The sequence below is a fragment of the Strix uralensis genome, chromosome 3 (assembly GCF_047716275.1).
Source record: "Strix uralensis isolate ZFMK-TIS-50842 chromosome 3, bStrUra1, whole genome shotgun sequence".
Classification (NCBI taxonomy): domain Eukaryota; kingdom Metazoa; phylum Chordata; class Aves; order Strigiformes; family Strigidae; genus Strix; species Strix uralensis.
The window spans coordinates 111,308,449-111,334,277 of record NC_133974.1 but is presented as its reverse complement, the minus strand read 5'-3'; the positions used below and the strand labels follow the sequence as shown (position 1 = coordinate 111,334,277).

At 45.9% G+C, this 25,829-nt stretch overlaps 1 protein-coding gene across 1 annotated transcript; it reads left to right on the top strand.

Moving 5' to 3' along the window:
• The first annotated feature begins 1,341 nt into the window (after positions 1 to 1,341).
• LOC141941660 (TOG array regulator of axonemal microtubules protein 2-like) lies at positions 1,342 to 25,829 on the top strand. Its single transcript, XM_074864630.1, has 17 exons — positions 1,342 to 1,653; positions 4,059 to 4,193; positions 4,917 to 5,201; positions 5,653 to 5,888; positions 7,456 to 7,709; positions 8,879 to 8,925; positions 10,750 to 10,943; positions 11,879 to 12,038; positions 13,190 to 13,354; positions 15,416 to 15,539; positions 17,184 to 17,289; positions 17,871 to 18,106; positions 19,315 to 19,473; positions 20,350 to 20,467; positions 21,402 to 21,505; positions 24,140 to 24,317; positions 25,468 to 25,829. The coding sequence occupies exons 1-17, from the start codon at positions 1,626 to 1,628 to the stop codon at positions 25,699 to 25,701; spliced, it is 2,763 nt and encodes a 920-aa protein (XP_074720731.1). The 5' UTR covers positions 1,342 to 1,625; the 3' UTR covers positions 25,702 to 25,829.

Below are 25,829 nucleotides of genomic sequence, written 5' to 3'. Positions count from 1 at the left end.
CATACATTTCACAGAAGGTTCAAACATTTTTTAATTTGTGGGGTGTTACTCATGTTACAGGAATTCCCCATTCCCCAACAGGACAAGCAATTGTTGAGCGTGCACATAGTACGTTGAAGCGGCAGCTTCAAAAACAAAAAGGGGGAATGATTGGGGAACCACCACAGGCATGTTTAGATAAAGCAGTTTATGTTCTTAACTTTCTCCATTACGGGGATAATTCTTCTCTACCTCCTCTTTTTCAGCATTTCTCTTCTCTTTTTTCAAAACAGGATTTGCAAAAAGACATCAAAGTGCATGTTAGAGATCTAATTACTGGCCAGTGGAGTGGACCATGTGAATTATTAACCTGGGGCAGGGGTTATGCTTGTGTCTCTACAGATGCCGGCCCTCGCTGGGTTCCTGCTCGGTGTGTTCGGCCTGTGCTGGAACCTGCATCAGGCTGAAGGATGGGTAGTTCCACAACCCAAACAGAATGTCTGGGTGACTCTGCATTGAAAAAACTAACAAAGTTGGGATGTTGGCTTAGCAAACAGACTAACGCTACTTCTTTAGCTTTAAGTGGTCTTTTAACTGATGTTGATAGTGTTAGACATGCTACTTTACAGAACAGGGCTGCAATTGACTTTTTGCTTTTAGCGCAAGGACATGGATGTGAAGATTTTGAAGGAATGTGTTGCATGAATTTGTCTGACCACTCAGAATCTATTTTTAAAAGTATACAGCAGCTGAAGGATGGTGTGAGGCGTCTAACAGAAGAGGACGGATTGGATTGGCTTACAAGGATGTTTAAAGGATGGGGACTTTCTGGATGGTTGATATCTCTGGTCAAAACTGTGGGGGTCATGATCTTGGTAATTGTGACTGTGCTTTTGATGTTGCCATGTCTTGTCAGTCTTCTGCAAAGGGCCCTGCAGAAGACTGCTTCTGCAATATTTCTAGCACAAATACAAAAAGGGGGAATTGTCGGGGGAGGCAGCGGGTCTGCCTCTAGTCTAACTGAAGAAGAATTTAACCTTGAAGACATTCCAGTGTATCCATGAGAGGCCAGAAAGTCCCGAGAAGTGCCATGGAAACAAGATTAGAGAACTAAGATAAGAAGAACTGTCCTGACGATTCAGGCGAGAAACTATCACCCAATCGTGAACTGTTAGTTACTAAAGTAAACCAATCCTGTATGAACACCTACTTTGAAGAAGGTTATAAAAAAGCTTGTTAAAACAATAAAGGGGCTTTTGCAGCCATTTTGGTCGCTTTCACACAATCTGATGTTTGTCGTGTCCGTCTCAACTGCGACAGGGTGGAGTTATGTTTCCCCCATTATGTCAACAGCGATCTTCCTCCAGCATTTGGAATTTATGGCCATGATTTTGCTGAAAGCATAGCTTGAATGTATTTTTATGTTGTTTTAACACCACCTGACTTGAGCAGTTTCGTACACAGGAACCTCAGTAGGCAGGGTAATGCCAGGGATTGGTGGCTGTGACTTGCACTAGCTGTGTTATTTTTCCATGTAGGCTCCCGATGCTGCAGAGGAACCCACCAGCAGCTGTATCAGGCCCAGCGACCAGCAGCACATCGAGCAGACTCTCCTCTGCAGAGAGCCCAATGCCCCCCCCCCCACCATGGCAACGCAAGATGATTTTGCAGCAGGTAAAGGACTGCAGCAGACTGGAGACTTCTTCAGCCAGGGCTTGTTGCAATCCTGTTCCTGCAGCCTTTTCCTGGAGGATGTTCGCCTGCAGCAGCAGTGACAGTGCCCAGGAATGCTGCTCAGCTCAGGGAGGCAGAGCGTGTACAAAAGCTGCATTCAAAGCGCTGATCATGAGAGCCTGGAGATGCTGGCCAGTGCAGCAACTATTCTTCATGCTGTACAAGTGAGGGCCCAGCCTTAGGGGCTGGGTAATGGGCAAGATATTGGCCAAGACAAGGGGCAGGGAAACAAGCTGTGTACAATTTTGAATTTTCAGGAACAGCCAAGATTAGAAATTTTTTGAGGCAGGCCCTGTTTATGTTGGGGTTGTGTGTCTCTGCAGTGAAGAAAGCACAGAATAAACCCCTGTAACAGTGACGCAGAACAAAGGAGAATGGTTGGATGGACAATCTGATCCTACATATAGAGTAATCAAATTAGCCCACTGAATATTGGGGACATGTAATGCAGAGGGAAGACCTTTTAGTTATAACACCTGGTGATTAACTGTGTCCTCGTACTTTCTGTGTTGTGAAGGGAAATAAGAAAACCAACAAAACCCAACTCAAAATTGAGTGGAAATTAAAGAAACAAAGCACTTTCAAACTAGCTTTTGAAAACATCTATTGACTAGACATTGTCAAATTCTAGAGACCATGGTGTGTTGCCTACCCTTTAAAAGGAGAGGGAAGGAATCCTGTAGCCATGGATACGCAACTGCCAGACATATGCAAATTTATAGAATGTTCAGCAGTCTGTCACAGTGCTGGAATGCAAGCGCATCACAAAGCAGAATAGCATGAGGGCAAACAGATCGCTGTGGACGCCAGGACTGCAGGTCGCTACTTGGTATGTCTTGTAGTTTAACCCCAGCTGGCAACTAAGCTCCACACAGCCGCTCGCTCACTCCCTCCTGGTGGGATGGGGAGGGAATCGGAAGGGTAAAAGTAAGAAAACTTGTGGGTTGAGATAAAGACAGTTTACTAGGTAAAGCAAAAGCCGCTCATGCAAGCAAAGCAAAGCAAGGAATTCATTCACTGGTTCCCATTGACAGGCAGGTGCTCAGCCATCTCCAGCAAAGCAGGGCTCCATCATGCGTAACGGTGACTTGAGAAGACAAAACACCATCACTCTGAACATCCCCCTCTTTCTTATCTTTGCCCTAGTTTATATGCTGAGTGTGATGCCATTGGTGTGGGATATTCCTGTGGTCAGTTGGGGTCAGCTGTCCCAGCTGTGTCCCCTCCAAACTTCTTGTGCGCTCCCAGCCTTGTGCTCTTCTTGTGCTCACTGGTGGGGTGGGGTGAGAAGCAGAAAAGGCCTTGACTCTGTGTAAGCACTGCTCAGCAATAGCGAAAACATCCCTGAATTATCAACACTGGCTTCAGCACCAAACCAAAACACAGCCCCATACTAGCTACTATAAAAAAAATTAATTCTATCCCAGCCAAAACCATCACAGTGTGTTAGTCTTCTATGGAGAAGGGGTGTCTGTTTTTTCCTCTCCATATCAAATGCAAAATCAAACACAAAAAGGAAACCTACAGAGGGTGGAAGCAAGGACAGGTAGCCTGGGAGGAATACAGAGGAACTGTCCAAGCAGCCAGGGATCAGGTTAGGAAGGCCAAAGCCCTGACAGAATTAAATCTGGCCAGAGACATCAAGGGCAACAAGAAAAGCTTCTATAAATACCTTGGTGATAAAAGGAAGACTAGGGAAAATGTGGGCCCTCTTTGGAAGGAAATGGGACACCTGATTCCTATGGATACGGAGAGGGCAGAGGTACACAATGACAGTTTTGCCTCAGTCTCCAGTGGCAAGGGCTGCAGCCACACTGCCCAAGACAAAAAAGGCAAAGGTGGAGACTGGGAGAATGAATAACTGCCCACTGTAGGAGGAGATGAGGTTTGAGACCATCTAAGGAACCTGAAGGTGCACAGGTCCCTGGGATCTGATGAGATGCATCTATGGGTCGTGAGGGAACTGTCAGATGAAGTGGCCAACCTACAGGGCAGATGACGAGGGGTTTTTTATAAGGGAGTATAGTGATAGGACAAGGGGTGATGATTTTAAACTGAAAGAGGATAGATTTGAATTAGCTATGAGAAGAAATTCTTTACTGTGAGGGTGGTGAAACACTGGAACAGGTTGCCCAGAGAAGCTGTGGCTGCCCCCTCCCTGGCAGTGTTCAAGGCCAGGTTGGACGGGGCTTTGAGCAACCTGGTCTAGTGGAAGGTGTCCCTGCCCATGGCAGGGCAGGGTTGGAACTGGGTAATCTTTAAGGTCCCTTCCAACCCAAACCATTCTATGACTCTACGATTCTGTATTGCAAATTTGAGTAATTTGTACTGTCCTTCTTTTAAAGCTAAGTACCACACCCCGGTTGCTGTCTACTGTGGGAGCATTCCCAAATTCAAACCCAGATACATAGCTCTGCGAGGCGGAAGCATTGATTCAAACTTGCAGTTTTGTGGCAGCAAGTGGACCACTGAAGAAGAAGGTGAGGATGGAAAGGGGTTGAATGTGCATAGGTGTCCTCAGCCAAATGAAAAAAAAAGCTGATTTCAGAGAGAAATGTTCACTGGAAGTCAGTCCTCATGTGCTGACTCTGTGTCAGAGTAGGTGGCTGACAGAGAGCTGCAGATGATCTTGCCCTCCTCCAGTGGTGTGCATGGCATCACATCTCTCTACTAGTTCATTATGCTTTCTCCTTTATCAACAGTAGCCAGATCACTGTGTACAGTACAGAGACTGTGGCCCAACTGGCCGTGAATCAGGCATGGTAATGAGATGTGAGTTCTGTTTCTATTCTTGCTATTGATGTATGGTCTCGCCGTAGGTAAATTCCCAGTTCTTCCTCTGCTTACCCCTCAGATGCTGTAGAAATGCTGGCATGGTTTGCCTGCTTGCTGAGATGTCTTTATGCTTTCCAGAAATATCAGTAGCACTGAGTGGGTCTTTACTGGTAGTCTTCACAGAAGCCAAGTCCTGAAATGGGAATTTTTTTTTTCCCTCTTACCAGTGGGGCCTTCAACCTCTCTCTCCTGGCTTGCTAACTCAATGCTGTTCAGAAGAATTAAACTGATGCTAGTTTTATGAAAAATACAAATAAACTGATCTTCTGAATGATTAAAAAAGCCCTTGAATGCCTCACTCATTAGATGGGTTGATTGTAAAGGTGTGAGGTCAGCTCTAACTCACTTCTCTTTTACCTGATCTACAGCTTCTTTTCAGTCCATATTAACAACCGAGATGGAAGAGAAGCCTAATTTATGGGATGGGGAACATCCGTACCCAAGGGCCATTCCTCCCCTGGATGGCTGGATGAAGGCTAGTTTGGACATCCTCAGTACTGGGGATGGTGGTGATCTCTCCCACCATTCTCACCAACCCTTGACCCAGCAACTCCAAGAGAGGGAGGTGAGCAGTGCTGCCCGAAAAACTGTTCCGATCAAGGACAAGCTGAAGATGAGGAGGATGTCTGAGGATCTCTTAGCCTCACATAGAGGTAAGGCGGGAGCCTGCCCACTCTCTTGTGGGAAGAAGGGTCTTTTCCCAGCCTAGAGAGCTAGCTGCCATTCCCACTGAACAGTTCTCCCCTGCATGTGCCCCCCTGAAATAACCTGCCCTGCTCTCAGTTCCCTGTGTAGCCCTCCTGTTGCTGTAGGAGTGCATAACTGGGGGGCAGGGAGAGGAGTGGGAGGTTGTGTGTGCAGGTGACATTCAGGGTAAGCACAGGTCCGTGGGCTCCCTGTTGTCTAACAGGTGTTTCTCTGATGGCTCTGTGGAAGTGGGTAAGTGTTGTCCACTGGCCTGCTTCAAGTGGCTGCCAGCATGAGCATGTTTCCCTGTGCAGTTATTTAGAAGTTTCCAAGAAATCTGTCCAATGAAATATCTAGCGGTGAGTGCTTTATGTTTGCAGTGCTGTTTCTATTACACTTTGTGTGTCTACTTTGCAGGCCTGACTAACGGCAGTGACCCTGGGGGGGTTCCCCTGAAGCCACTAGTTTCCATGTCAGCTTCCCAGAGGTTCCTGGCAACCTCCAAGCCCCTGCCTCCCATCCAGAACAGCCTTCCTCCCTCTGAGCTCAGCAGTATGAGCAACGGAGAGCAGGAGCATGGGGAAAATGGCACAGGCTGTGACGACAGTGATGGGGATAACAAGAAGCTGACGTCAGAGGCAAAAGGAGCTCAAGTAAGGAAACCAAGCCAAATCACATGTGGTGCCTCCTCAGTTTATTGCCTGTAGGCAGAGCTCTGAGATCTTCTTTCCCTGTGGTGCGAGTCCAGGGAAGCAGCTGATCCAAGGAAGAGCTCAGCTGGACGTTGTGCTGCAAGATGTCTTTGCAACATGCATACCACAGACTTCATGTCCTCAGTGTACATCAATAGGAGAAGAGGTGTCTAAATAGTTTCTGTGCTCTCTGGTGGCTCCTGCTGTGTTTTATGACTGAGAAAACTCCAGCAACCAGTTGGAGCAACTAAATGTGTCTAATCTGGTCAAGCATATCCTTCTACAGTTAGTAAAATACAGGCGTCTGTGACACCAGTGCAGACACACCAGTGTCCTGGTGGCTTTTTAATTCAGCTCTGTCTGGTTTAGATAGAAAAAGGTATCATTGCTGGAGCAGGCAGTCCTGTAAACTCAACTTGAGGTTGTCTCAGCTTTTGAGTTGTACAGTCATGTTCTCCTGCGCAGTTATCTCTACCAATATTTCTGGAGTTCAGGGGCTTCTGTGCAGCTTCATCCTCCCCCATGGGTCTGCCCATGGGTAAGTGATGGAAACTGGCAATTCTGGCCATGGGGAATGAAGTCCAGACCCCATCCACTCGATTGCCTTTGCAGGAGGGGCAGAAGCTGCAGTTGTTTTGGTTTTGCCGTGGTGGACAGGAGAAGGCAGATGAGTAACAGCTTTTGTGAACAGGATAACCAATAAAAGGCTATAGTGTACTTTATTTCAGTCTTACAGATACAGGGGCAAATGTATGCTTGACATTAACTCTGTTGGTTTCACTGGAGTTTGAACAGGTCTTGATCTGGCTCTTTAGCTGTGACAAGAATGATGGGATACTAAGAAAGGGTGTGTGTCTGCCCCCGCTCCCTCCATCCCCCTTCCTAGCCATGTCATTGGGGAGCCTGAAGTAATTTCAGCAGGCAGAGAGACCTTACGCAGAACAGCAGGGTAGGGAGCTCTGCTGAACTTCGTAAATGACAGTGAGCCTGAGATGATGAATTGTGTGGGAGCTGGAGAGCACTGAGCATCCAGAAAGCACATTAGCATCTGGGCTGAAGGCTGGTGGGGGACTGTAGGAAGGGTAGAAGCAGACAAAAATTAGGGGCTTGAGAAAAGCAGGTTTTGACAGCATGCAAAATGACTTTGTGGGGACTTGGCCAGAGTTCAGTAATGGCTGGTAGGCGCTTCAGGGACTGTGAGAGGACAGTGATCTAAACCCGTTCCTGTACCCTCAGAAAGGCTAACAGAGGCAATGGCACCCTAGAACATCCTTATGCCAAGCAGATGGATGCCAGGTGGTAATGCAGCCACTGCCAGAGAGGTGAGAGAGGGGAAGAGAGTTGGCAACAGTGTGGGACACAGTCTCTCCCTCAACACTTCCCTTTCCATTGCCCATTCTAGGCCAAGCTACTCCATCCGCTTGACTTTTCCTGCCAAGTCCTAGCTGAGAGCATGGCTAAACTTCTTGTGGCATCAGAGGGGGAAGGTTGGATGCTCAAGCTGAGCACTGTGTTCTTCTATTTCCAGGCTTCCCTGCTGCCCTTGTATTGCAATGGTGGGGATAGGAAGAAGTCACTGGGATTTGCTTTGATTCCCCCTATTCCTAAGACTGCAAAACCATCTGATGAGGCTCCTGGCAGAAGCGCAGTGAAGTCACTGGGATTGGCTTTGATTCCCCCTATCCCCAAGACTGCAAAACCATCTGATGAGGCTCCTGGCAGAAGCGCAGTGCCTCCCCCAAGCTCTCCGCACCTGGTTTTCCAAAAGGCCCTGGAAATGAGGTAAGCCAAGGTGTCTGCTTCTCCAATATGCCATTCACCTTGCACTTCTTGTCTCATGAGGTTATTTTGCTCAGTCAGCTCTCCAATATATTTAGGCAAACTTCTGTGCATTCACCATTTTGTGTGTCTGTGATGATCCAGCACAATATCAAAACTGACATCATACACTCTAAGAGTGGTGGTGGGGAGGAGGAGGCAAGACTTAAGAGAACCTTAAAAGCAGGTCCTCTGCTGAACTCTGATACCGATTCATCCTGTAATCTTTGTGGTGCCATTTGGCAACTGTATTGCATAGATCTGAATACAGCATCTGGTTTTGTGTGTGATCTTTCTGTACCTGCAAGAGTATGTTAGGGCAAATATTGGCTGTTGTATAGCTGTCTGCAAATTCAGATGCTGCTTCTGTAAGTGTCAGTTGTAGCTTCTCTGTGTCTGGGTCTTCAGCCCAGATAAATCTTGGTTTATAGATGTATAATCCTATAGATATTTAATATTTACATATGGTTTTAAGATCAAAGGGGACAAGGTACTAGAGAACAGTTATAGGGCTGTAACTGATGAAAAGATATTTGCTTGGATATGCGTGGGGAAATCTAGCTGTCAACCTTATCCTAGTTATAGCAATAAATAAGGAGACATAGAAATATAGTTCCATGCTTCAGCATGACTTTTAAAATGCAATCTGAATATACTTACCTCCCAGTTGAGTGGGAAAAACCTTTCTTTTCCTTGGGAGAGCAGGGAGGTGTAATATTATTCTAAGGAGACAGCAGTGGTATTACCATGTATAGCAAGATACTGTCATCAGCTGAAGTCATGACCGGGCAAAGTTAGGCTTCTGCAGCAGAGTAAAGGCAGCCGGCTTAACCTCAGAAAGGACGTATGTAACAGTGAGAGCCACGTAGCTCCAAAAGGAGAGACAGCAGAATTGGATAGAATTGGCCCAAACTGAAGAATGACTTCTGTGTTTCAACTAGAGCTTGATGAGCTCTGTGTGACTCCAGCAACCGAAAGTTTAATAACAATTAATCAGCTTTGCATATTCTTGGGTTTATGAGTTGCATGTCCTCCTTCATCAGGACGACCACGCTAAGAAAGTTTGCCGCCTTTAACGCTACCCCTCCTTCTCTTTCTATCTCCTCATATATTCTTTTATTGTTTTTCTTAAGGCCAAGATCAGGCAGCAGAATTGAAGAGAAGACCGTTAAATTTCAAGGTAGGTACAGGGCATGGCTGTCCTAAAATGACCATAGGAGTCCTGACCCATGGGTGGCACTGTGAAAGTTCGGTTGAAAACCATCTTGTCACTTTTTTCAATTCCTTCATATGCTCAGATGGCTCCCCCAGAACCCAGTCACTGGGAAATGTGCTCTGGTGATTCAGTGAAAATGACTCCAGCATGGGGTTATGAATGGCAGGAGCTGGAGCGGGTACCTTGAGGCCCTGGAAATGCACAGCAGGAAAAGAAAACGTCCCTGCACAGTCTCTAATGTCACAAAGATTAGAGAAAAACAAGGCATTTCACATGAAATGAGAAATGTTCCCACTCCTTCCTCCTACACTTGAAGGAGAAAACCTTCCCTTGGTGCAGTTTCTGAACCAAGGTCTTTGAGATATGAGGTAGATTAATCAACATTGCCTATTTTTGCTCTGGGAGAAATAGTGGAACCTTGCGTGATAGGAAGTCCTTGTGAATTTTCCATTTACAGAGAAAGAGACTTAAAAAAGGATCCAGCCTATGCAGGATCTGAGCTTTCCGTCCTCTTAAAGCACAAGCCTAAATTAAATGCTGAGTAATGAACTGAGGTTTCCTTTGTGCAACTCATGTGCCTCAAGCCACATCTGCTAGTTTTATGATTACCAATCTCTTCCCCTACTCTATCTGCATATGTCAGTATTGCAAACTGAGGCTGCGGTAGGAGATGCCTACTGGCTTCTCTCCCCTCCCCGCCTCACATTATCACTAGCAAGAAGAGTTCTGCAAGGCAAAATGCAGTGTCTGGCGGATCTGTGTCAGCCAGTACTTGTAAGTTGAAAACCTCAGTGACACCGTTGCTGTTCCTTTGTCATCTGTGGGTTTGTAGCAATAGGAAAGATGAGAATTTAACAAATAATTTTGCTGATGTGAAAAAAGGGATAAGATCCACTGGTCCCTGAGCTCAGTGTTGGTTCTGCCAAATACTGGGCACGCCCCATAGGAATGATTCCTTTATTGCTGATATGCAGCTAGGAAGCTGAGTACAACTAGGGAGAATTATTGCTGAGTAAGTAAGGTGACATTTTTGCTGGATACATTCTGGACTAGAAATGAGCTATATCATGAAACCATTTTTCTCTCTTCGTATTGACCTGACCATTCTGCAGGGATAAAACCTCCCGATTTAAGAAAGTTATTCCTTTTTTACTGCTTGGCTATCACATGATTTTATCATCTGTGAAGCCATGTAAGGAATGATTAGTTCTCTGAGTTTTAACAGCAGTCTTGGAAAGTATTTCAGAATGAGCTGCATTGTGCTATTCCCATTAAGAAAATCAGCCTTTAGTCAGGCTGCCTGGAAGGTGGGCTGATCTGCTACATTTTAGAATGAAACTCCTTGGGGAAAATGAATTCGCTAGCTTCAAGAACACAATTCTGGTTTTGGTAACACTCTAGCAATCCTAAGCTTTTCTTTAAATGCCCTCTAAAATATTCCAGCAAAGAAGAGAGAATGTTGATTCTTCCTCTCTACAAAGGCATATAGCTATTAAAAAACAGGGGTAACTGGGAAAATGAGGATGTTTACTAAAATCAAAATGGATAGGAACAGATAAGAACCCTTTTGTCAAGAGCAATCTCCATCTTTTTGCTCTTCTCTGTCAAGCAAAGCTGCTCACCAGAAGCCAAGGGCTGAGGCCTGTATCATGCAGTAGTTCTGAGTCTGATGGCCAACAAAGTAATGTCATTTCTGCTGCCAGTGCACCATGGTAGTACCCCATCTCTTTGGAGAGGTTACATGTACCTTGCTGTTCTCACACACAATCTATATCCATGTCTTATCAGAGCTCCAGACTCTGGAACCCATCATGCCTGTTCTCCAGCATCGTGTTGATGGTGGCCTGAAGTCTTCTGGACATTTATGTGAAACTGTGTTGTCCCCGTTAACAGGCCCCCCACTCAGGCAGATCAAGGAGGTGGATCATCTCATGAACCCTTCCCTTCTGAGTGATGACGACTTGAAGTACAGCAATGGAAGGGTAAGGGCTAAGGACAGGGGTGAGCAGCCTTCCTCTTCAGTGACTGCTCAGTGCTTAGCACAAAATGTCACTGAAAATCAGTATCTTCCCCTCTTGGGGAGCAGCTTCTCCTGGGAATACATTTGACAGCTACAGAACAATTGCTTGAGTATTTTCACTGGTGCAGAAGTCACTGGTTGGGACATGGTGGTAAAGTTACATGAGAAGTATTCTTTATGTACGAAGGCCAATTTAGAGCAGATCTGAACGGCAGAGCAAGTTACACATCAGTGAACATGTGCAAAGTGCATGCTCGGAAGCACCGAAGCAAAGATTATAATGTTGAGTGTAATAAGCAAGGCTGCAAACTAAAATGGAAGAGCTTGCTTTTTCTTGGTTACCTTCTTGCTGTATCTCGCAGCTCTCTCATTCTCATTTTTGTATTCATTAAGACCAATGTTTCTCCAACTTGTTTTCACATGACTCCGTTTTTGGACTCATGTTCTCAGAGAGCGTTTGAGTCCGTGAGAAGCAGCTGCGATTACTGTCTGTGAGTGTTAAGAAACAGCAAATTACCTCTCACTGCTGGTTATTGCAGATGGTTTTTATTCCCCGGCCCTGGCCTGTAGGAACTGAACTGCCTGTTCACTGGTAATGTGAGCTCTTCATATGTCTGGAAGCACTCCTCTGACGCTCTTGGTTCAAGCAGGGCTTCCTGACATAGATTGAGAAACAGTACCTTGGACCAGTGGAAGGTTATGGCAATGAAGCGTTATACATCACTGGGTGTAACTGTATGCCAAGGTGAGGACAGGAGAAATTCTTCTGAAACTATGGGGATGTATATGGAGCTGCATTAAAGACTATGACACTCTACCACCGTGTTCCTGATGAGGTGTTTTATATGGTTCGTGTATCAATCTTTATGCTCCATGATGTATTTTCATTGCAACTAGATCCATGTTACCTTGTCCAAGTCAGTTCAAAAGAAAATAGACGAGAAGCGAATGAGACAGATGGAGATTTTGCGTAGAGAGAGGGAGAAAGAGAGAGAAAAGGAGAAGTCCTTGCAGCTTCCTACACAGAGTGTTGACCCTGGGGATACAGCCAAAGAAAGTAAGTGGTTACTATAGTTGTGGGCCTTTTTGTTCACTTGCTTGCTCTTTAAATAGTGTTGCAAATGTCTATGAAATCACACTGGAAGGCTGTTACAGTTGCATCTGAGTGAAAGTTAGAATAGGATTTATTTCCATTTTCCAAAGAAAAATACAGAGGCATGAAGCATCTTGCCCATGGCCCACACTGAGGCAGTCACAGAATATCACCTTCCCCCCTTCTCCTATCTTTCAGACTAGATAATTCTGTATTGCAAACTACATCGGGGCTTCAGACTCTCTGAGTCTAGCCTCCGGGAAAGGTGAATGGGTGAGTCCAAAAGAATGCTTTTCAACCAAGGTGCACACCAAGGTGGAAGAAACAAATTAAACTATTTCTAATTAAACCACAAACGATCTTGATCACATGATAGGACAGATTATGCTGCTCACACCACTCCCTGCTGAGGATCTCACGTTGCAGAGCTGCGCTGGAGCCCTTAGGCAGTGCTTATGTCTTACCCCCATGAGCCAGCAGTGTTACTGACTTCATCACAGCTGGTGGGCTCTGATTGGACTGCTGCATGTGCTACCATGTCACAGAGTCAGCACTCAGCCCAAGGGCATTGGACGAGGTTCCCTGCTCTTTTTCTTGCTATTATTTTGTATACTGGTGAGGAGTGCTGAGGTGGGAGCCCCAGAAATGTAACTTCCCTATCCAGCCTCTGAAACAGGAAAGCAAAAGAAAAGCAGTACTGAGTTTTCCTCATTTCTTAGGGAAAGCATCACTGCATTCGCTTTTAAACTAAACGAGGGTAGATTTAGACTAGATATTTTTACAATAAGGGTGATGAAACACCGGAACAGGTTGCCCAGAGAAGCTGTCGATGCCCCATCATTGGAGGCATTCAGTGTCACGTTGCATGGGGCTCTGAGCAACCTGATCTTGTTGCTCATTGCAGGGGGATTGGACTAGATGACCTCTAAGGATCCCTTCCAACCCACACGATTCCATCATTCTATGATCACTGTCCCACTTTAGTGTGCAACTGTTATGCTGGGAGTTGTTTGGGACAACAAAGGGATGTTTCCCAGCTCCAGCAAGAGTTCTAGACCTTTCCCAGCCCACAGCTGTCACTCTCCACTTTACAAGGTCCTTTTCGGTCTCTGCAGGCTTTGGCCCACCGCCTGTCAATGGGACAGATTTCATGTCTCCCAGCACGAGCAACGCACACGGAGAGCGCGCTGGTACTGCCTTGAGGAAGCGGGTCAACGGGCCGCCACTTCCCAGCATCCCTGTCATCAGCCAGGGTGACAGCTTCCCGCGCAAATCCTCAGGTGAGGACAAGGAGCACAAACTACCTCATTCTTTAACCACAGGTAGGATCTTAGGTCCAAAGACTGTTCTGAGGATTGACAGCAAACCTACTTTGGATCCATTCCAGCTTAGTGATACTGGAGCAGTTGGTGCTTACAGATCCGTTGGAAAGTTGAGCTGAATGAAGTAGTGGTAAAGCCTTAAGCTCTAGCTTCTGTCCATACCAAAATATAACACTGCTGCCGGGAGGCAGCTGTAACTGCAGGGCTGAGCTCCGGTGCAGCCTGGCAAGGTGCTCACTGTGCACATACATGTACCACTGTGATCAGTTAGCCACTCACCATCTTGGCCCTCTGCCTGTGCTGCTGTCTGGCTCTCCAGCCAGCTTTTCTGCTGTCACAGCAAGGGTTGTCTCTGCATGGAAGTTAGTGACTTGGTACAATCCTGTTGTTGGACCTACAAGTGCCTAACGGCTTCTAGGCTCTCCCATCCTACCGCCTGCCACGCAAGCTGGGAAGAAGCAGTGCCTCTTCTGTCCCCCCACCCAAATACGGTGGCTGTGTGTAGCAGACAACATACAGGAGAGGCTGTCCGGTCGTCCCAGGCTTCTTGCTACGTGCAGTAAATATACAGCAGATAGTGAGTCTGCAGTGATTCTTGTCTCTCCTTTGTGGGTAGCCTACCTTGTGTTATGATCCTGAGTAGCATGAGTTAAGAAAAAGGGAGCTAGGAATGATACTTTGAACGTTCTTTTCTAGTGATGCTACTCTGCTTTTCAAAATTGACCAGAACTATCCTGACGTGGCTCTCCATTCATATTGAATATAGTTGTGTATATCTACATACTTGTGCAGTGACATCACTGATGTCATTGACAGGGATATTGGTGACACCCAAATTAGGCCCCACCTGAATAGTTTTGATTTTACAGTTTCTCCATCCTCTGTACTTTGTAGAACATGCAAGGTAGCATAAAAACCCTACAGAGTCCATAGCAGTTCATCTAGATTCTGTGCAATATTTATACTCAATACTTTTAGACAGCTCAGGTGTTTTCATTTACACTTTAGAAAATGAGCTTTTGAGTGCAAGACATGAAATTTTTGACCTGTGGTGCTTCTGATGACAAATAGGTTTCATAACAAATGCATTTGTCATCTGAATTTTCTTATACCTTGTATATTTATCATCAAGAGAATGTGTTTGCCAACAATTTGCATTTATATTTACATATTTTTATTCTCAGTTCACATTTGGAAGGCTTTTTTGTCACAACTATCTCGACTAGAAATTGCATTTTTCCACAAGAGAAAGCTTAGGCACTGCAGTTTGCAAACAAGTACATTTGATAACAAATAAATTTCACCTCAGCATCTTCGAAATACAGGTAGTGGGTACCTCTGAAATAGTAAATATTCATAACACTCGGAAAATAGCAAAATCCATAAACTACTACTTTCCCAACAGTATGCTAAAATGTACGTGCAATCAGCTGCCTTCTGTCTAGAATATTTGAAGTAAATGGAAACAGAGGCACTGTCAGATTTAGAGGGTCAGGTTTCACTGTTGCCTGGTGGTTGCTCCTTGGGGTTTCGCCCGAGCCCAACAGGATTCAGTTGTTCAGGCTTGGTGCTCACTGAGGGCATCTGGAGATGCTTCCTCGGAAAGTTACAGCGTGTCTCTGTTCCCAGTGCTCCAGGTTACAGGGAGGTGATAGAGGGAGGTATGTGCACATCTCAGGAGCTTACTCCCAGGGGAGCAAGTTTCACTGGGCAGCAGTGAGCTTGAGCTCTGTGGCACTATGAATCTGCAGGCTGGCTGTGGTACCTCTATGGACTTGGGAGCTGGCTCTGTGTGTGCAATTTTCAGGATTAAACAAGGAGCTGGTGCCCAGCTGGGGGTGACTGGGAGATGGTTGGGTGCTGGGGAAAGCAATGAGCCAGACAGCAGGGAAGTCTCTGAACCAATGCCAGTTTGCACCCGTTTGTAGTCTTGGCTGGGAGACTGGCTTGCGGTCTGCTCGGTGGCGGGGTGCCTTGCCTTGGGGTATGCGATGCTGATGTCTAACCCTCTCCTTACAGCAAACTCGCTGCTGGCCAATGATCTGGACTTCCTGGAGTGTGGGGACACCTGGGAAGCCAGACCCGTCCCTAAGCCACAGCAGGAGCTGCTCAAAGCACTCACAGGGCTCAGCAGCGACGATTGGTAAGATAGACCCCTGTTCACTCTTTCTCCCTCTCAGTGTAAAGCTAAACTGGAAAGGTTTTTTCCTAGTGCCTCTGAGCCCAGATGTCCAAAGGGAACTGGTGAAACTACTCCAAAGCAGTCACAGTATGAAGGTGCGAGAGCAGCCTTTTACTTGCCTTGGTCCTAATAGCAGTGCTACAGCTGCAGCAGGTCCATGCTGTTTCCTGGCTTTGCCTTCTGGTCCACGTAACTGCAAACAAAATCTTCAGGGAAGAGGGAAAGTTATGGAACAATGTGATTTGCTGGCTGAAGCCAGAAGCAGGACAGAAGTGGTCTTGAGTTTAGAGTCTTGGGGGCCTCAGGTCACTGGCCCAGGTGGGACTGAGTAAGGATTTATCTCTGGTCCTGTTGTTGGCAGCAGCAGCAGGAGATGGGGCTTGCCTGTGACCTCCTGCATGTGAGTCCCAGGAGTGCTTACAGGGAGTTCCTGTTTCTGGGGATGAACTTAGATGTGGTGCAGAGTTGCTCAGCCTGTCATTTCTTCTGAAGACCTCATGGCAGAAGACAAGGCAAAAGAAAAAACAATCCTTTCAGAATCTTGCACTTTAAGAATTCAACTTCTGCCTTCTCACTGCTTAATATGGGCCAAAGATGTTTTGTTGACAATCACAGTGTGTCCTGAAATTAGACGTAGACAGGAGGAGGCTCTACAAATTTCAGATAGTATTGGTTGTCTTTTTGATTTCTGGGTCAGCACACACTAGGGCTCCGTTCATACTGGGATAACCATGAACAATCTTCCACGGTTGCTTTGTTTTGCCCCTCTCCCCTTTCTCTTCCCTGTTCCTGTGTGGTGACCTGTGAGGTACAGAGAGCTGCTGCAGGTGTGGGGGGTCTGGGTTACACTCAGGGACCCCGGTGGGGATGGGTTCCCAGTCCTTGCCTGCAGCCCTGGTGAACCAGTGACTGCATCACGTGCCTTCATGCAGCTCAGGTCTTTCACAAAGGAAGTGCTGAAAGAGGTGGGTTTTTACGACTTTTAAATAACATGTTGCTGTTGTGGGTGTTATTTTAAGCAGGGAAAATCCAGCATTTTGGCTCTTCTTGCCCAGGTGTGCAATCTTTTAGGACATACTGCCTTTTTTTTGTGGGATGGGATGGGGTGGGGCAGGTGTGTGTGTACGGCGTGTGGACTAGATTGCAGAGTGCAGACTCATCTCTGGAGTGGCAGTGCAGACTCTCACTCCTGAACTGCCCTCTGGGGATGGCGGAGAGGGAAAATGCCCCAGTAACAGCCAGATGGGACTTTATCTCAGGGACGGGGTACAGGGAGGGTGCAAGCAGCAGAAACACGGCGTAGTCTGCCAGCTTCTAGGAAGCAGCAACATCGGGACTTCATGTGCCAGGGATTTCAGAAAGGCTGTCTTGTTTAACGGTCACAAATTAACCCATCCCCTCTGAAAGCATCTATTTGCCTTTTGGATTTATGTGTGCTTTTGACTGCCACAGCATCCTGTGGCAACGAGTTCCACGACTGAATTAAGTGCTGTATGAGAAGCACCTCCCTTTGTTTGTTTGAGCTGACACTCTGGTAATTTCAGAGGGTGCTGCCTAGTTCTTGGGTGGTGAGAAAAATCAATCTTTTTGGTAATTGCCTTTCAGGGAGCAGAAGGCAAAGGGACTCTTCAGCATCAGATGCCTGGCTGTCTGCCACTCAGAAGTCCTTCTTTCTAAGCTTCATGCTGTTTCCTTGGCAGTTACCAAAGAGGTGAGAATGTTGTGTTCAGTTGCGTCCCTTGTACCTTGTACATGGGTTGTAGAGTAGATATGTGCTTGTTCATCTACATGTGTGCTCAGTGTCTGCCTTCATTACTCATTTTTCTAATAGTTATGTCACCTATCTCTATGATCTGTCTGTACATACAGCTATATCCACTGGACATCTGTCTCTCTCCTCTTTGAGCTATGCCATATACAAATGCAGAATCTGAGACACTGATCAGGTGATTTGCAACAGCCCAGGTCTCTGCCCAAGCTGTAATTAAACACGGCAGCTTTTGCCTCCCAGCTTCCTCCCACTGCCTCCTCCTCAGCATCCTGGGGGATTGACTGCAGGTATTTATTTTCCAGTGTTTCCTGATATCTGTATTTTAGAAGTGGTCCTGAGGCCAGAGAAGAAGTTGCTATCAGAGTAAGCGTGTTTCTGTGCTTGTGGTCTTCTGCGCTTACCATGCTCTTATGTTCCAGCTGTACACAGCAAGAAGTCTTGTTGCTTCCTGGGACCTTTGTCTAGGGGAACATATTTTCTTTACAAGGTGATTCTTACATTTCCCTTCATGACTTGCCCAGGTGAACAACCTCCGCTCGAAGGTGTCTCAATTTGCCATCAGCACTCTTGGAGAGCTCTTCAGGACCATGAAGAAGCACATGGACCATGAGGTGGATGGGATTGCTCAGGTCTTGCTCCAGAGGATGGGGGACTCCAGCAAGTTCATTCAGAAAGCAGCCGACCAATCCCTGGATATCATGGTGAAGAGTGTGACTGCTGCACGAGCAATGACTGCTCTCATGGCTAGTGGAGTCCAGTATGTTGTTCTTCTCTTAGTGATATCCTTCCCCTTAAATTGTGTGGGCAGAGGGAAGGGATGGGAGGCAGAAGGGGAATGATGGGAGGGAAGGGTCCTTTCTCCTGCATCTTCTGTGAACTCAGCACTTAGATTCTCTGATCAACCTTGCTCCTTTCTTCTTGACATCTACTTCTGTCCTACTACAGCCTATTTTTCCTCAGTCAACACTGCCTAGACGTGGTGAATGATGGGGAAGTGAAAGTCCCTGCAAAGGGTGGTGACATAGCCTGTGGCTTTGCGGGAAGAGGGACAGTGGCAATTCCAGCAGTGAGCGCCCTTTGATATTTCACAACGCTAACCACAGAGGCACTGGGAAAACCCATGCATCATCATTATGCAATTAACTTGAGAAATGAGGAGGCTAATTGCTGGGACACGGAGCAGATCAGGGAGAACCTGCTGGGTGCAGCACAGTTTGCACAGGAGGCGCAGCTCCTGATGAGAGGAGTCTGTCTGACTGTGGTGCCCTTAGAGCTCCACTTTCTATACAGATTCACGCTGCATGTTAGCCTTGAGATGGTGAGTCACTTTACAGGCGCCTTCACAGGCCGACTCCCATGGGACAGCTGAAGCAAATGCTGCTTTAAAATATTCGTGCTGTGCTTGATAGTTTCAGACACGCACCCTCTAGAAAGGACAACCTGGCTAAAATGACTGCTATCCTTTTGAAAAGGGTAGAACACTCAAATGTACCTCTTGCCAAGCCTGAAAGAACAAACTGGCTGCATTGCTGGATATTCTGCAGCTTCATACCCCACAGGGTTTTCAGCCCCATTTTTTTTTTTTCAAGGGTCTTCAGATTTTGGAGATAAACAGGTGGAATAAGCTTCAATCCTGCTGCAGCTCTGTCTGTGTAGTGGGAGCCCTCTGACGAGTCAGCATGAATTATCTTTCATTTCCCTCTTTGTCAGAGTTAATTTGGGAAAAGAAATTGAGTATCAGATAGTCCAGGGAGATTGAATTCCTCCCTCTTCCTTGCAGGTAGTCCCTCTGTACGATGCCAATTTTGGTTTTATCTGAGGACAGGATCTTCTACAGGTGGCTAAAATTGCAGGGAGAACACACGGCTCCTTCCCCCAGCAATGAGGGGGAGCATGCTATGGCTGAGGCCTGTGCTTCTGGCCCTCCTTTTTCCTCTGCTCCACTGTCTGTTCTCTTGTTTCCAGGCACTGCAACGTCTTGGTGCGGAGGTGTGCGGCCAAACACCTACTGACTGCGGTGGAGCGAATTGGAGCTGGGAAGCTCCTGTCGGGTGCACGTGACAGGACTGAGCTGCTGGTGTGCACAGTGGTGAGGTTTGCTCAGGACTGTCACCCGGACACAAGGTGATGATCTTCATTTCACCTCCTAAAATATGAAAACTGTTTGATATCTGTCAGGAAATGACTGTACTGGATAAGATGAGGTTGTCCAGCAAGGAGGACCATTGCCAAATTCCTGTGACTTGAATGATTCTTTATGCAGATCAGCTGAGCTCAGATTACTCAGTCAAACAATTTTGCTTGGTCTTATGTGCACAATGCAAAGCTGAAGCGTTGGCTGATGTTCATCACTGAAGGACCCCAAGCATTTATTTCTGATAAGGTTAAGACTGTCCTAGAAAAATTCCAGCTGTCTTTAACCAACGTATTCAGTCTTTCTACCCCCTTTCTGCAGATTTAGTTACCGATGATAGTCACAAATTGTTCTTGCCAATCATTGTATGATGTTGTCATCTTGTGGCTGAATGACCTCCAAATTTCTTCTTTAAGATAGGTGTAGTTTCATAGTAGCAAAACCAAACCAAAAATCCCTATTTTGATTATTAAATTCCCATTAATAGATGGCAAGAACACATGAGCAACCAGTTGCCTGTGTGCATACATGTAGTATAGAATAATAAATAGTAAGCATGAGGTGATTTGCCCTGGCTTTTCTGCCAGTTAAAGGAAGATAAATTACAATTTCTGAGTGAAATTGAATTTTCCTGTTGCCCTGTGTTCTCCTCTTTCCTCTTGTGGTCAGCTGGCAGCATTGTGCAGTGACTCCAAGTGAAGGCAAATAATCTCTCTTTGCTGAATAGGTAATAACCTTCTCATGAAGGTATTGCACAATGATGAATTTAAAATACCAGCTTATTCTCTTAACACGTTTCCTTTGTTTATTCCCAAGGGAGAAAAGACAGTAATAGTCTGTATTCATTTCTCTCTTTCCTGTGTTAGGTCTTATGGTCGGAAGATGCTGACTGTATTGATGAGTCATAAAAATTTTGATACGTATTTGAAACAGTCTGTCCCCTCACGTGACTTGATAGATGTTATGGCAAGACTTAAGCAGAAAGTAAGTGCTTGGCAGGAGAAATGTCTCCTTTATGTAAGTGCTGACATCGCTAATATGAGATTAAATGTACCTAATCTAAATATACCAATCTCACTCTTCTTCCACTGAATCATTTTGCTCCTGGGAATGAACTGTTGATCCTCAGCCTGTTTATCTGCAGACAGTGAAGGAAGTAGTATCATTAGAAATAAAGTGGGTGTATTTTGAATATCAGCCACAAACAGGAAAGGGAAGTAGGAGAAAATGGTTTTACCTTCAAGCATAAAAAACCCAACACTACACCCTCCCCAAATGAAGCAAGGCAGTGAGAATAGTGCTTCTGATAAGCTAATAGAGTCTTAGCAACAAAGAAGTAGTAGTGCCAAGAAAATTTCCAAATATACAAAAGATGCACAAGGCAATCACAGTTAGTACATCTATTGTCTGTATTCTGGCAACACTGCCCTGCTGTCACGCACTGTGGAGCTGGAAGAAGCTTTGTGAATTCAGCATCCAGTGGAAAATCAACCCTTTTTTTTCCATTCCTCTCCATTCACATTCAAGAAAGGAATGTGCCTTTGTGCAGGAACAGGGAGAGTGAGTGAGAACCAAATCCACTTGCAACGCAATGGGCCACCCTCCAGACAGTCCAAAAGTTTCTCGCTATTCCCTTTAAGGATGCTTGTTCCCCACCAGTTCGCATTATTCCCATTTGTGCTCAAGACTAATGAATTCAGGATTTTACACGGCTGCCCATTATGGTAGCACCAAAGCCTTGGGTTATTGAAAACAAATAGTAGACGTCACTGAATCTCTGACCTGTCTCCCTGTCTAAGTTATGAAGTGTTTTCCTAAGGCTTTCTTGGTAGCAGTGGTCCTGGTTATAACTTGTGTTTTAAACAAGTAATTTCTTGTTTTATCTTCTATAAATTCATGGGTTTTTATATATATGTAGGGCGGAGAAGACCATAAATGTGACCTTCCATCTGTGAAGGCCCCCAGGAAGTCTAGGAAGAGCAGCTTGATGACGGCCCAGCAAAACCTGTCTTCTAATGAAAGGTACTGAGCACTTGTGTTATATCTGACAAAGCACATGACAAGCTTTACATGTCTCTTCCTCAGTAAAATCTGGTGGAGAGGAGCTGTGCCAGAGATTGCTTCCTTGCCCTACAAATCTTTGTCCCAATCCAGTGTCAGGGGAGGTTTCGATATGATCCCAAGAGTGAGATTAAGACACAAACGAGGTCACATGCTGTACACCCAAACCATTTCTATTAGTGAAGAGTGGTAGCGATAGGACAGAATGGAAGGAAAAGACAGAAATCAGGCAAGCATCTGGAATAGAGCTGCAAGAATAGTCACCACCGTGTACCCAGCGGTGTCCCGTTGGTCCTCAGTCTTCAGTTCTTCGGTGGTGGGTGCGCACGCAGCAGAGTTTTCTGTTGCCTTTGAAGTTCATCGTCTCAGATGATTAGCATATCTGCCCACCTTTAGTTTTTCCTCTGGTCCCACAGGTTTTTGCTGACTTTATGCTTCATGGGCATGAAATGCTCGCCTCTTATCAGTCCGTTAGCAATGCATGCATGGTGTCTGGCGTAAACAATAGAGTCACAAATGGCTACAGGATGGAGTCAGTGATAAACATTTGGTGTCTCCCCCTTTGAGACAGTTTGACAATGCAACTGCAAGGGAGTGGGGGGTGCATCCTTCGATACACTCCTGCTTCCTTGGGTGACGTTCCTTAGACTAATCCAAAGGCCGCAGCTTGTCCTTGAGGTTTGCACAGACTCAAGCAAGCTTTGAGACAGTCATTTGACATTTCAGAGTCTCACAATCTTCTAGGATAAAAAATGTCTACTTCTGCATTAGGCTGAACACAAGTTGTCTGGCTTTCCACAAAAAGTGAGAGAGAGGAAGAGACAGCCACTGATTGCAGCTCAGAAGATCCAATGCAGTGGCCAGCACAGTGTTGTGGAGGCTGTGAGAGGGTCACGTCTGTCCTCTTTGACTTGGGACAAGTAATTTCAATCAGGCTGTTCTTACCTGAGTGGAGTCTTTTTTAGATGGGTGGTTTCATGAGAAGTCCCAGTCTAGAACAAAGATGCCATTCCCCAAAGTAGCACTTTCCATGCATGTGGCTTGCCTTGGCTGAATCATGGCTTTGTGACCCTCAAAGAGTACCAGCAAGACAATTCCTGAGTAGTTCTGGTCAAAAGACATCTCAACGTGGACTTTTTCTGTAGCTATTCATGTCATTCAGACCCATTACTAGTTGTCTGGTGGACAGCATGTTTTTTTCCCCTGTGCTGCAATCAGCATTCAAGATAGGAATGTGGTACTTGCTGTCTGCCCATGCCAGAGGGAGATCTACTTGTACCTGTTCTCCTCTGATAACAGAGTGGATTTATTTAGCTCTGTTGCGCTCAGTGGTGGCAGGAAGGTGACCACATGCCTCACTAGCATAGTTGGGACCTCCCCATGCTCATGTCAGAGAGAGGTTGATCCAAGAGAATTGTTCCCACTGGGTTTGTTAAGCTCTGGATACAGTACCTGGGGAAGCAATAATGTGAGCGCAGTGGTGGGATGTCTGGCTTCTATTTTTATCTCTGTGTTGTGGTTTAACCCCAACTAAGCCCCACACAGCCATCTGCTCACTCCCCCCCAGGTGGGATGGGGAAGAGAATCAGAAGGTTAAAAGAGAAAACTTGTGAGTTGGGATACAGACAGTTTAGTAGGTAAAGCAAAAGCCGCACGTGCAAGCAAAGAAAAAAAAGGAATTCATTCACTGGTTCCCATCGACAGGCAGGTGCTCAGCCATCCCCAGCAAAGCAGGGCTCCATCATGTGTAACAGTTACTTGGGAAGACAAAACACCATCACTTCAAACGTCCCCTCCTTCCTCCTTCTTCCCACTGGCTTATATGCTGAGCGTGATGCCATATGGTGTGGGACATCCCTGTGGTCAGTTGGGGTCGGCTGTCCCAGCTGTGTCCCCTCCGCACTTCTTGTGTACCCCCAGCCTGCTCTCTGGCAGGGTGGGGTGAGAAGCAGAAAAGGCCTTGACTCTGTGTAAGCACTGCTCAGCAATAGCGAAAACATCCCTGAATTATCAACACTGGTTTCAGCACAAATCCAAAACACAGCCCCATACTAGCTACTATAAAAAAAATTAATTCTATCCCAGCCAAACCCAGCACGTACTCTTACTGATCCTCTGGATCCTTTCAGATATGGCCCTTAATCTCTCAGGGCAGGATTCATCTGTTCAGATGCATCTGAGCTGTTTATCCAGATTCCCATACCTGTTGTAGAGAGACTTCTCCAGAGTAACTAATTTCCTTATAATACAGACACCTCCCATAAGATGAGGCATTTAAACTTTGAAGTAGTGCCTATTTTTCCCCACAAAGGGATGCTAGACGAGTACCTGGGAAGACATCTGAAGACAAATGAGATGAATCCCATCCTCGGTGCCTTGGTTTCTCTGAGTAAGCACTAGCAATAATGTTACTTGCAGATTACCTCCCGTAATGATTGTCATGAGATCAAGTTGTTTTTCAGGTCAGGATGTAGCTGAGATCACATCATTAGGAGGTCTTCTTGAGATATTTTCCTCACAAAAAACTGAAGATATTATCAAAAGGTCTTCCCTTGTGTTTGTTTTTCAGTTTGAAGTCTGACTTGATGTACTCAGTTTACCCCATCAGACAGTAGGTCGCACGTCTCTTCGGGCTGTGGAAGAAGCTGACCAGCTCAATGAGCTTTGCAATCTCCTGACAGCCAAGGACTTTCAGGCACGAAGGGAGGGAGTGGTGCTCCTCCTAGATCACTGCAAAAGCAGCCCCCAGTTCGTCTCCACTAACATTTTCCAGGTATGTAGAGCCTCTCTATTGCTCCTTTCCTGTTAGCTCCCTTCCCAAGCCTGTACCAGTAAAGTTAACTCAGTGTGTCTTGGCACTACATGTTGCTTGGGACAGGCTGGTCCCTTCTTACCCAGAATAATTTAATTCAACTCCAGGCTTCAGGGCAAGGAATTTCAGTCCAGATGGCAGGTGCCTATTGGTGCTGTTCATGAGATGATGACAGAATGTACTGTTGCTGTAGCTTCTGCTGTCTCCTACAACCAGTTAGATTGAAATAAAGGAAATCCAGCCTCTGAAAGCTTGGCAATTATTCTCTAGAACTAAAATGGGTTGGGATGGGAGATAGAACTATCAGGGTGGGTTGATTTAAAAAAAAAAAAATATTTGTTTTTAAAGGATGCTCCTGTAAACTTTATCTTGTCTTGTGCAGACACAACTCTGCCTATTGAGTTCTGTCCTCATCCCTTTCCTGCTTGGGATTGTTATTCTTCCTGGGGGTCCTTTTTTCTCTTTGGAAAGAGGAGGAAAATGGCTAGAGACAGATCTTCTCTTCCTTCTTCTCCTAGCAGCTGCTTTTTTCCCCTTTTTCAGGAAATGGTGCCTGATAATGTGGCTGCCAAGGGACTGAACCTGCTCTAATGAGAACTGCACAGCCCATTAAATTTCAGAAGTCTACCTGTTAGCTAGGCAAATGGTCTGGATCCTGAAGAGTTCATCAGAGCCCTGCACTCCTCCAGATGCAGGTTCTGAGACAGGTAAAACAAAACTGGGATCTCATCCAGCCACAGTTTTGGCAAAATCAAAACTATCCTCAGTACTTGAGACAATTTTATAGAAAACTGGGCATCAGAAATACCTGGTTTCATACCTCTATACCAAAGATACTATTTTGCATTATTAAAATGGGATTAATTTAGTGATTTATAGGTAAAGAGAAACACCACATGAACTATCCTGTCCCCACCCAAACCTCTTAATAAAAGATGAAAATCTTTTCAACCAGCATGAGGTTGTGCAACCACTACAGGAGAACAATGAAATCGTGCTGGCAAGCGCTGACCTGACAGAAAGGATTACATTCCTCTTTTGCATTGCTGGGTACTTGTTTCTACATCCTTTCTTGAAACAAAGACTTTCATGTAGTTTGTTTTCTTAACAGATTTTTGATGTTTTTGTCCTGAGACTTCAGGATTGCAACAAGAAAGTGAACCAGCAGGCGCTGGAGGTGCTGGCTTTGATAATACCCGTGCTCAAAGATGCCTTACACCCAGTGCTATTCTCTCTGGTATCAGCAGTCATCGACAACCTGAACTCCAAGCACTCGGGGATTTATGCTGCAGCTGTGAAAGCACTGGAAGCAGCCATTGCTCACCTAGGTAAGGCTGACCTCTGACATTGGCTCTCCTCAACTGCAGCTTTCTCCACCTTGGAGTTAAGTGAACACTGAGTCTGTTGATAGCTGTTGTCATCTGTGGAAGTATCCAGCTGCTGCAAGATGATTATGAAGTCCTGCCTGCATTC

Excerpts from the sequence above, each read along its gene's own strand:
- LOC141941660 (XM_074864630.1), top strand. The coding sequence starts at position 1,626 with ATGGCAACGCAAGATGATTTTGCAGCAG. Across the intron at positions 1,654-4,058 it reads GCAAGATGATTTTGCAGCAG|CTAAGTACCACACCCCGGTT; the intron begins GTAAAGGACTGC and ends CTTCTTTTAAAG. Across the intron at positions 10,944-11,878 it reads TGAAGTACAGCAATGGAAGG|ATCCATGTTACCTTGTCCAA; the intron begins GTAAGGGCTAAG and ends CATTGCAACTAG.